The sequence below is a fragment of the Corvus kubaryi genome, unplaced genomic scaffold, assembly GCF_017639235.1.
Source record: "Corvus kubaryi isolate FWS band 111438036 unplaced genomic scaffold, C.kubaryi_AGA036_p1.0 split3-73, whole genome shotgun sequence".
Classification (NCBI taxonomy): domain Eukaryota; kingdom Metazoa; phylum Chordata; class Aves; order Passeriformes; family Corvidae; genus Corvus; species Corvus kubaryi.
Window position 1 is genome coordinate 34,765,371 of NW_024582091.1, and position 12,174 is coordinate 34,777,544.

A 12,174-nucleotide genomic window follows, 5' to 3' on the forward strand; every position below is an offset into this window, starting at 1 on the left:
GATTCTATGGAGAATTTTCCTGACCTAAAATGTACTATTCTCCCTTTTGTATTTTAGGTTCATTTTGATGGCTGGGATAGTATTTATGATTATTGGACTGATGTAGACAGCCCTGATATCCATCCTGCAGGCTGGTGTACAAAAACTGGACACCCTCTTCAGCCCCCACTTAGTAAGAGAAACCACATTGTAATGTAATGACGGTAAAAGGCGTGTGTGCTGTGCTATCTTTTTCCCTGCCAGTGCCATTCGAAGAAGAGAAGCCACTAGGGTATAATTGCAAATGTGACATTTAGTGCAAAATCAATAGTCAGTAATTAATCACTTTTTAGTAGATAGGTCTATTTACCCTTACTGCAATGGAAATACAAGAAACACAGTCAAAACCAGATGTAATGTTAAAGACCTGTTGTGTAAAATCCTGGTCTTCTCAAAGCCAGTGCTGAAACTGCTGTGGCACTCAGTAGGGGTAGGGTATCGTTCTTAAGATCCTTTGTTCACATCTCTCTTGATGGTTACTATGCTTTTTGGCTCAAAGGAGTCCAGAGTGCACTGAGAAGATGCTGCTTTCAATTGCTGTGGCAAATCCTCAAAAACAACTAACTTTCTTTTTTTCTTCAGCTGAGCAAAGAGGGATTAATGGTGCCCACTTTGAAAATAAATCTAACAGAAGCACGGTACCAATAATAACACTGGATTTACCAGCTTGCCCTGTCCGGGGATTTTGTTGTACTTATTGAAGTGGGAGGTATATGACAAATGAGACTGAAGATTGCAGGGAGAAGAGACTTTTTGGTAAATATATCCCTGCCTAGGCCACCGTGTTTCTAGATAATGACAGTGGAATCACTTCAGCCAAACTCTGAAGAGATGAGTTTTTAAGTGAGTGCTCTTCTCTGAGATTGGTTTATATAGTGACTCTGAGGTATGGTTTGCTCAAGTGCTGAGTATTCACAGCTGTAATAAGGTCAGAAAGAACTGTGCTTGGAAAATAAGAAATGCTGAGCAATGCCAAGTACTCAGAAAAAAATTAAGTGTAAAATAACTGGGATAAATCACACACAGTGTGAATATGTTACCTGAAAATCATGGTGCCTCAATTCAATGTCTCTAAATGACAAGAAGAAATGATTCCTATCCAGGCTGTGATCAGAGTATATTCATTAGTTTTCTGAGCACTCCAGCAGTACAGTCATGACTGCCTGTTAGGAAGTTAATCATTCTGCCTTCAGAGTCTGAATAGAGTGCCATAAGTGCCAAAGCACAAAGTGAATAACAAGAAGAAGACAGGATGCTGCATATCTGCTTCTTAATCTGAGATGTGCCGTCCTGTGTGCTGAATGAGCAGCCCAGGGGAAAAAGTAGTCTGTGGCCACATAAATAAAAATTGTATCATACGGCAAAAGAGCTGAATAAGGTTGCAACATTTTTATTATGTTAAGATTGATATAAAAATAAAAAAATCTTAGCCTAGGTGTGAGTATTAATAGGTAAATTCATGTTTTGGAGACATTAAAAGGAACAAGGTACAGATGCCCATCATGTATAACACATCATCTGCTCTAGATGGTGGCTTAGGAGGCACTGTTCATCCCTTTTAGGATGTGACTGTTAGAAGTAACTTTCTGTTAAGCTATGAAAATTAAGACGGACAATATGACAGGAGAGGAAGTTGACCATTCATTAAGCAGGAAAAGGCAATAACCTACACAAATGCTTATAAAATAGAATGATTGCTGAGTAAAAAGATTATTCCGACAATATAACTTTTATTACCATATAGAATATTATAAAAATGTTGATATTGTTTCCAAGTAAGTTAAAAAGCATTGCCAGACTTCTGAAAGGGTTTCAGGAGGAGGGAAGAAAATATTTTGCAAGACAGTTTCTGCTTCAGTCAATATAATAGGATTTTCAATGATGAGGTCCAGATCTCTGCCTTTCACATTAGGAAGGTTTGTGTGAATGCTGTGCAATGTTAGTAATATTAGTCTAGAGCAGTTACCAGTCAGTATTCATGTATTCATAGTCTTTTCAGATGTAGTGAATTCATCATGATGAATTACGACCTTTATGATAGCAGTTAGGGAATTGAGAGCCAAGTATTGGTGTTGATTTTTATATTGTTTCACAGTGATGCAAACAGCAGCTTCTCACTTAAACATGGACAACCAGTTGTAGCTCTTTTAAATTACATTTTTAAAGAGTTTGAATTTTTTAAGTGAGGAGAGAACATTTATAGGGAGGTTTTTTTTCAAAATCAGAACATCAGTGAAGCAGGACTTCCTTTTACAGAAACATCCCTATTCGGGTCACTCTTCCTCTGAGTCCACTTACTTGCTACATTTTAAGTATGAATTCTGCATAAAGGTAGAAAAGGTGAAATTCCCTGTTCTCTCACCAATTACAGTCTTTAAAGGCTATAGAAGTCTTTGGACTTCGGTGTAGTCATAGTGTTGTAACATTTTCATAGCTGGAATATTTGGTAAGAAAAGCTTTTGGACTGCTTTAATTATACGTAATAATTCTCTGTCTTCCATTATCCATCTGCGAGCAAGAATCTGTCTTTCATCTAGAAAAATCTATTTAAATAGGCCTTTTAATATCTGTATTGTTATCTGTAGGAGGAGATGTAAGTTCATGTACTTTTCAAGAAGAACTAGAGGGGGACAGTGCACGCCTGCAGAGGTGCAGCAGGCGTTCCCAGTGTCATGTACTGGAGCACAGCTGTGTCTCACTTCCTATGAAGCTGTGCATTGTTTGCTTGAGCCTCAAAGCGCCTTTTAGCATACATCCTTTAATCCTGCAGGCATCATTGTTACAGGTTGATGAAAATCAGATAGACACATAAATTCAGTGAAGTGGAAATGTCAAAAATCTCCTGATGGCTTGTGTTTTTTAGTAGTATTTTCAGTCTTCATTTTCACATCTTGTTTACTGGAAAACTTCAGCTAAAAAATGTGTAAGGACAGTATGCGTTACAAACACATCCCTGTCTTCAGGAACAGGGATAGGGTAACTTGCTTTTTCTGTGCTCTTGCAAAACAACCAGGTTCCAGCTAAAAGTAGATGATAGAAGAGAAATTTGATGTCATGCAGCTGCTCCAAGATTTGTGTTCTTTATATAGATGTAGTTCTGTTGTAGAGATTTACTCACACGGAATAAAATTATTTCTCCAGTGGATTAGGTTGTTTAAATCTCCATTATGCTTTTGCAGAATGCATTATTAAAGTACTTCTGTTTACTTATTTCTTCATGCTTGCTACAATGCACAGGTATTTGTGCATATTTATACAGCTTTTAAATATTAGATCATTTTTTAAAATCTCATTTGTAATTTCACCTGGCATGCAGGTCCCTTGGAATTGGTGGAAGCTTTAGAGCATGGAGGGTGTCCCACAGCAGGATGTAAGGGAGTTGGACACATCAAAAGAGCAAGACATATTGGCCATCACAGGTATGTTCTGTGAAACTGATTTTTTTCTTTCAATTGAGGGATGTGTGCAGATGGTTTTTTTAAATTGTTGTTCATAAGAAAACAGATCCAAGCTGGAAAAAAATAGGAAATCTTGTAAACCTAAATATGCAATTATTTCAGTTGCCATGGTGAGCATGCTGAAATAAACATTAGCAATCTGTAACTTCATTTCACCAGGGTGTACTGAGATAAGATTTGTTGTACATTACTTTTTGTCACAATTGGTAGATTCAGTTACTCTCTATTTTGTTCCTATAAGGATTCCTCGGCTGTCCAGACTGCAAAATGTTACAGACAGATATGTGTAAAGTAATAACTTTTGAACCTTTTGAAATATGATTTTATTATGCCTTGGATTTTTTTTCTGCTTGGCTGGTAGGGGTAAGGACTTGCTTGTTGGTTTGGAACACTGCTAGAAAGGAAATTCCGATTGACGTATTCCCGAATGACAGCTTGCTGCTTCTATTTAGTGTTTCTAAAGGTGCTTTGTTGAACACCTTCTGAGGTATAATTCAGAAATATGGACATCTCATCCTAGACAGTAGTTGATATTAGCATGGTAGATTGGAATGGAGGGGACATGGGAAACATTTCCCAAGTTGAAATCTTATTATTTTAAAAGTATTTAGAGTGTGAGGTGAATCCAGACTGTTTCAGTAAGGGATATACAAGTAATATAGTATGCTAAGCTGAGAACTAAGCATCATGAATGGCATCCTGTTACCTTTTTGCAAATTGGAGCTTCCAGAAGTTGTCATTTTTCCATTACAAAGTCATAAAATTCTCAAATGTCATGTCACTTTGTTCTTGCTGCTCTCTCATATGGTTAGAGGATTGCTCTTTGGTTATTTACCTATACATTTTTTGAATTACCTTTTTAAACTGCCCTGATCCAAGAGTGAGTTCTGCAATCTTTTCATGTTTTTGATGAGAGAATTGTGTGCTGTTGACTCAAATTATGCTACAATGTTTTGATGATGTATCACCATGTGTTAAGGTCCTGGCTAATCCCTAACAAAGATACCTGGCTAGCAATACTCACTGTATTGCTACATTTTGATGTGCAAAAGGCATCTTCTGCTGCAAATTCTTCCCTATCTGCAGCAGAAGCATTGTGTTTGTACTGTTAGGAGCAGAAGGAGCTCATGATGGTAGGACAGGCTTTGTCCCCAGGAAGGGATGTAACTAGTCTGGCTCCAGTGACACAACTTGTTGCAGTAAGAATTGTGGTGGAGTTGTCATGACACAGTATGCCACACCACTGTCTTTCAGATTATTCTCACCCTATTCCTGTTGTCTTTTTCTGTCTGTGTTATTTTTCTTTGTTTTTTTTTCTCCCAGTTTTTTTATCTTCCTTTTTCTACTTTCCCTTTATTGCACTCAACAAGCAGGATAACTCCTTAAACAGTCAAGTCAGTCCTTAAGAGGTTACCATCTATTACCGTATCGTAACCTTCTGCATTCATAGTCTTAATCCACTGCAAATGTGAACTAAACCGGATTTGCCTAAAAAGCTTCCTGACTGCTTATCTGAAACCCATTTTATTTCTTATTCTAGTAGACTTGAGTCTTGTATAATTTATTATTGCATCTAATCTGGAAGGCAGTAAATTCCAATTCCTTACCAAGTGCTATCTCAATTACTTAGAATCAGGTGAACATACCATGGGTTTCAGCCCAAAGTTGAAACTTAAAATAAGAAAAAAAAGAAAGTAAATTTGTCTGAAAAGTTTTTCGTTTATGATCTCTCTAAATAAACATTGGCAATAAAAGTTCTAGTGTTTTAGATGGAAAGGATGAGTAAGAGCTATATGTCTATTTACTTTGTGTAGCCTTTGCTTTTATAGCTACATTTGCCACGCTATTTAAAGGTTGTTATACTTACTCATCCTGAATATTAAGAAAAGAAACAAACTCACGGCATTTCATTGTGCTTTATTTTTACTGTAGTCTTGGCAATCCTATTATTTGCACATTAACTGATAGTTCTAGGGTATAAAAATATAAGCAAAGAAATTTCGTTGATCATAAGACAGATACTTGCCGTTTCATAGAAAATTTATTTTACCAGTAAGTATCTTATTCACTAGCTATTGGTTTGCCCTCTTTGCTGATATTCTAGTTTTGTTCTTCAGAATTTCTGAGGCAAATAATGAGATTTGTTACTCATCTGGAGCCTACAAATTTGAGGGTCCAGGTCACCACAAAAATTCTAATGTCATACCACCACTTTTTTCCTGAATTAATGAAGAGATTTTGAAATTTGTATAATTTTCAAATCAGGTAGCATTCCCATGGCTCTTTTATCTTGGCAACCTTGAAATGTATTTAACCATGCTTATCTTTTCTTTTGTGATGAGGTGCAAAGCATAAATGCCTGTGTGCAGAAAGGATGATAATTTAAAATGCTAAGTAGTTCTGAAGTAATTTTGAGAGCTTGTTCCTTAGGAATCAGATGAAAGCCTCGGTGATTAATTATATAGGAGGGCTAAAGCATTTACTTTTTGGAGAAGCTCATGTTAATAAGGACTTGGTATCTATCAACAGCTGATCCAGGGTTATGTGCTTCACAGTTGAAACAGCCTGATGTACAGATTGTTAGCATTATGCAGATCACCTGCATATTTATGATTGTGAATTGTATACCCTGATGTTTAATGCATGCCATAACTCTCAGGTTCAAGCAGGAACGCGAAGAGGTCAGTTGTAAGTAGTTCATTAGAGTTTTGAGTCAACTCTTCATGAGTAAAGATTTTTGCCAGAAACTTCAAACTCCACGTGTGTTATGTGTAAGTTGAAGTGAACTGAAGTACTGTGGTAGAGGCTGTGTTGTAAGACAGGACATGTTGTATAAACATGGAAACCTCAACTCAGCAGGAGGTCACATCTGTTTGTTCAGTGTCTGCTGAAGTAACTGTCAGCTGGTTTGATGCCAGTCTCAAGTTTTATTTATCTTTTATGTCAAGTCATTGGCACTGGTCAAATCCATTCTAAAGTACTCTTGATTCAGGTTTAGACTCCTGAAGCAGCTTTCCCCTAAAAAACGAATGCTTTGATGATAAACATGTGTAATTGTGAAAGAGTATAGTTGTACTGTTTGTTTTGAGACTAGTTAAAAATGGTTTCATAAAGTCTGAAGTAAAGAGATCACTTAACAAAATCCATCAGAAAAAAAGAACACATCCCTCAGGTGCTGTCTAAAGGTTTCTTGCTAATCATATATCACCAGCTGATGTGGTCATCTGGACATAGGCTACTCTAGATAGTCTAATCCACTCGTTAGTCCAGGTGAATTTTTCTGGAGCTCTCATTATAACCTCATCCCTTGACGGTGCTTGGCAATAACTTGCACCTGAAAGGCACTGAGGAGCTGGGGTTGGTAACATTTCCAACCAGTATAGCTAAACCAGGAGACCTGTCTGTGGCTTGATACAGGTTTGCAAAATATTCCAAGTGGTCATAAAGACTAATAATCTATATTTAAAAGTACTTTATATGCAGGTTCTTAGACCGAACAGAGTGCTGCCTTAACCTTCTTCAGTTTAAGAGAGAATTCTGGCCTATGTTCCCTTCTGATACTAGGTGTAGCTGAGAGTATTCCATCTGGACTCTGTGCTTCAGAAAATTTCCATACTGCTACGAGATAGGAGCATCTTCAAATGTGTGAAGAAGACTAAGGTCCATACCTAACTATCAGCAACCCAGTTTTATCTTCCTACCCTTGAACTTTATAGAAAAGAGATATGTATGTTACTGCATCTAGAGACAGATCTTCAGTGTGATAGAAGAGCAATTGCAAATACACACAGGTGTGATATGCTACTCAACACTTCTGTTCCGTCAGACCGTTCTGGAAAGGGCTGGTTATGTAAAACCCCTGTTGACTTGAAAATTACAGGCCTGTGATTAGAATGGTGCATTGCCTTTTTCTGTATTCATCTTTCATGATTCAATAAAAACAGAAACTTATTTTAATGCCCAGTTTTTACTCAGCATATGCAGGACTCTGCAAACAGTGGCTTCCTTTCCTCAGAAAACTGTGTTATGCACACACTTATTGCCAGCCAGTCTGCTGCCATTTCAGTAGTGCCCTGCAGACAGCTAATTGTTGTGCTGTGCTGATCCTTCAACATTTAGAGATAGCTGATTACTCTCCTGTGTGGGGATGTGTGTGTGTCAGGTGCTATTAATGTGAATGTTTGTTTACTTAGGCAGCTCTGATGATAATTGAGATCTTCGTGTTGGACTGGTTTCAAAGCTGTGGAGCAGTGCTGGGGGGTGTAAAGCCCTGTCACATGAATAGCAGAGGTTTTGCATTGAGTACCTGCTGCTGCGTTTGCCTCCTGCCATTCTTCCTCAGCCTCTGGCAGACCTTGGTGGCCCCCGGCCGTCCCCCCGCCAAGGACATCTGATCATTTTGGAAACTAGCTTCTTAACTTCTGCTGTTTTCAAAACGATGTGCTAAAGCAAACTGTAAGCTGGAGCAGAAATCCAGGTTTAAGGTGACAGAAGAGTTAAAAGTCCTTATTTAATATTAAATAACCTAAGCACCAAGACTTCTGAGTCCTTGAGATGAGTTGTGTTAAAAACTTACAGTCCTATATAAATCAAATACTTCTATTATGTAGGAATAACAAGATTAATTTTTTTCATTCTTTATAACAGACCAAGTTAAACTGAACTGAAGGCTGGAGGCATTGAGTTTCAGGAGGGTTTACTGATTGATCTAAAGCCATACACATGTTCATTCATGCTGTGTTTTGTTGTAACAAAGCTAACAGTGGAAACCACGAGGGTTCTTTTTGTTGCCTCAAGTAACAGTAACATCAAAGGGCTATCAAGGAGTTTTTAAAAAATGATCCAGCAACTTGAATTATTAATTACAGAGAAAAAGTCATCTGAATCTAGTGTTACAAAGCATCATTAATATTATAACTATTGTTGACTGAAACAGTCATTCAGCTTCAGTTTTTCCAGAAGATACTAAAAGGTGCTATATGAGCAGGCAAGTTATAATAAAAGACTGAATTTTGAGGCTTTTTCTTGGGGTTTTTTGTTTTGGTTGGGGTTTTTTTAAATTTAAAACCTATTAGTGATGTGTGTAAGTAGAAAGCCTGCTGGAGTCTGACAATCATATTGTCAGATTTCATTGTGATGTAAGTCTTGCTTAATAATACACAACTGAAGTTAAATATCACAGTGGCAGTGTTCGGTGTTTCCTTGTGACAGCCCTTTAACTGCTCAGAAACATTGCTCAAAACACTCCTGTGAGCCTAGGAAGCCAAAAGAAAATTACATGCTTTGCCCTGTAGCAATGGCAGAACTGAGATTAACCAATATATTCATGAATTTCTGATAACTGTATTTCATCACAATGGTATGTGTTTGTCACAGCAAGAACTTAAATCACACTAGCATTGGTGCCTTAAAACCTTTTTCTGAACAGGAGCCTGTATCTTTGATCTTGTATTTTGTTTGAAAGAGAAAAAATACATCACTGTGGTAGATGCAGCAGCAGAAGACATCTGGCAGGAGCTAGTCCTAAGACACAAAAACCCACTAGCTTGACAATAAATATAAGTAGACATATACAAATAGGTTTAAACCAAAATGCCCTATTTTGCTTAAGAGAAAGTAGAAATAAAAGGTGAATACTCCAAGTTAATTTTTATTTGTATATTTTGTTCCATGTCTCTAAAAAATTTCATTAACAAAAGCATACCATACTTCAAGTGTAGTGTTTTATAGCCAAATGGGTGGCTGGACTCTATCTCATTTGGATGTGTAAACAAAAAGTTCCCCAGAAGAAGGCAAAGATGACTGTTCTGTGCTTCATTGGATCACCTGGGGATAGGGCTACATGTCCCTTTAAAGCCCTGTAGAGACTGTTACGGAGCAACATCTGCTTGGAGTAGCCTTAAACAGGGATCTCATCTTGCTTAGAAAAGCAGAAACTATTATATTTTTTTTCCCTCCATAATTCAAGTTCAGCATAGCTACTCAAGGATTTAAAAATAACAAGAGTAATAATTAAAAAAAAAAGTCGATACTGTCTTGTTTTCAAATGAGCCAACTGCAGAAATCATACATGCTGTTGATCTGTCTTGATAACCCCAGCAAGGGCTGACTGACTTGGCCTTAAGGAATTTTCTCCTTTATGCAAGTGCTGAGAGAAATGTAAATTTCCACTAACTTTTTGTTTTTATATTGGCGACATCAAAATTGGATTACCAATATTTGTCCAGCCCCATTATAGGAGCTGTTACATACTCATTCTGAACCCAGAGCTTTACCTTTTCCTTAGTAAAGGAAAAGGAGAGTGTACAGCATATTTTGAATAAAAGGCCTTTTTTCTTTTTTAGTGCTGTGCTTTGTAGAAAGAAAATGATAGTGAAAGCTGTTGTTTTTCTATTTATTTTTGTAATTTGGAGGTGGCAGGGCGTATGGCTGTCAAGGTAGACTTGTTTATATTAGACAGTTCTCTTTGGAAATCATGCATGTAACGATCAGTGAAACAAATAAAACATTGCACTGATTTATGGCAAGATAGGTAGTTGTATTATTGAAAAGAAAATGAGCAAAATTGCAGAATATGGGTTTTTTACCTTTTAACATTATAGATGTCCTTGTAAAAATACAAGTGAATAGGAAAGCATAATTTCAGAATATAGTTAGTGTCATAGCTCATGAGCCACAAATAGAGCATCATATTTAGTACAGTCTCTCCTGTATCTTACACAGAGTTTTGAAAACTTGAGTGTGATGCTATTAATATATGTTGTGACATATATACACACTATTCAGAGTTTAGGATATGATCATTGATGTGTTGAGTATGCAGTCTGGCTGACTAATCAGTTGCACACTGCAGAGCAATCTTCTGAAGAAAATATCCTAGTTTGGCCCCATGTGTTTTGGTTTGTATTGCTGTGTTTCCCTCTTACTTCTTGTGCAAACACAGGTTTTCTGACTTTGAGTGGTACAACTTTCACGTTTGTTAGAGTAATAGTTACAAGTTGTTCTATCAATGTTCAGTGTCAAATTCTTTCCCTAGCCAGGAGCACATGGAAACAGAGAGTATTGAATGTTAAGAAATACTGTGAAAATATCACAGTCTCTTAATGGAATATCACAAAGTAGCATTTGCAAAGATGGGGCACTCACTGCAGTAAGGGGATGTGCACCATTCCTCATCTTGTACCCTTGAAATGCAGCTTCTGTGTAGACATTTTGTAATAGAAACATCCTCCTTCACATAAATAAATAGCCATTGTAATATGAATTTATTTGGAGAGATGTGGATATAGTCAAAGGCATCCTGTGTTGTATAAGTACCATTAAAATTATGAGAGAGCAGGCTAAGCATTCATCAAGCAATTTTCCTCAATGAATGTTGTAATACAAATTAATAAAATTTGTGTTACACAAGTTGTTGTCAAAAGGAAATGTGAAGTTGAATTTTTTAATCGATGGATTTATTAACATTTTAAAGTATGACTACTTACTGCTTTTTTTTTAATCTTCTTTATATTAAGTTATGTCATCTACTTCTAGGAAACTCCAATGTCATTTTGTTTGAAAAAAGTGAAATCATTAAAGTGCCTGAGAATAAGGAGTCATTTTTCTTCTTTAACTTCTAGTGCAGTCAGCTGCCCATATTCAGAGATGAACTTGAACAAAGAAAGCCTCTTACCTGACCGGTTGAGTGGGGAGATGCCTGCAGCCAGTCCTATCTCCAGAAACAGAAAAGTGGAAACAAGTGAAAGATCCACCTCTCCTGTAATCAAGTAATTATTATTGAACCGATGTCTGTGACTAACAGCAGTACTTGATTTCTGTGTTCTGCAATGCAATTTATAATTGTGCAATGACTGAATGGTTTCAGAAAGGCCTGCCTAGTTATCTACATTTTCATTTACAGGGAAGAAAAATGTTTTTTTCAGTGCTTATCTAAAAGGTCACAGAGCTGTCAAAGACTGATACTGAGACTGTCTGTGGTTTAACAAGAGTTCAGTTTCATCTTCGGTGTAACTATCTAGACTACTAAGTGGTTAACTGGAATTTAAAATTGAATGTTGACCAGTTGGTTTCACTTTAGAAAATTATGTCTCTGTGTTTCTTTTGTTTGCTGTAGTAGCCTTATTGATGTGACTGTAAGTTAATGTTGCTCTTTGAAGAACAGCCACTATTCTGTCATTACAGTGGGAGTGGGGAATCAAGTTACTGGGACTGAGTTTTGCAAGAATAATGCTGAAGTCTGTAGCTGAAGCTTTTAAACAGGAGCACTGGGAAAAAACAAAGGAGTGCAATACCAAGATGATTATTGCAGATTATTATTTTATCTCAGAAATTGTGGATACTGATTTCTGTGTTTATTTTGGGCTATAGGGAAAAATAGAGAATTTAAGAAGGACAGGAAAAGAAGAGAGGCTTTCCATTCTTTTCAAGGCTACATTAATGTAAATGTGAAATGTGAATGTTTGTAGTGAAGATTTCCAGTTCCTGCTGTAATGACCACATATTTTCAATAGATGGTATTTTAAATTGCCTTCTCAGAGACAGTTTCAGCTTCATGCTTTAAAACCCCAGGTATTCCACTGTCAAAGAGTTCTGCCTGATTTGATTGTTCTTATAAATTTAAGGTTTTAGAAATCTGAAGTGACTTAATTGCTCGCTGGCAGGTAGCCTGCGTACC

At 36.9% G+C, this 12,174-nt stretch overlaps 1 protein-coding gene across 9 annotated transcripts in view; it reads left to right on the plus strand.

The window, feature by feature from the left end:
• L3MBTL3 (L3MBTL histone methyl-lysine binding protein 3) overlaps positions 1-12,174 on the plus strand; it is a 76,067-nt gene that overhangs the window by 50,536 nt on the left and 13,357 nt on the right. For all 9 annotated transcript variants that reach the window (XM_042016569.1, XM_042016573.1, XM_042016572.1 and 6 more), the window contains 3 exons: positions 58-172; positions 3,356-3,458; positions 11,120-11,266. In XM_042016569.1, coding sequence (XP_041872503.1) covers positions 58-172; positions 3,356-3,458; positions 11,120-11,266 — 365 coding nt within the window. The remainder of the gene's footprint in view (positions 1-57; positions 173-3,355; positions 3,459-11,119; positions 11,267-12,174) is intronic.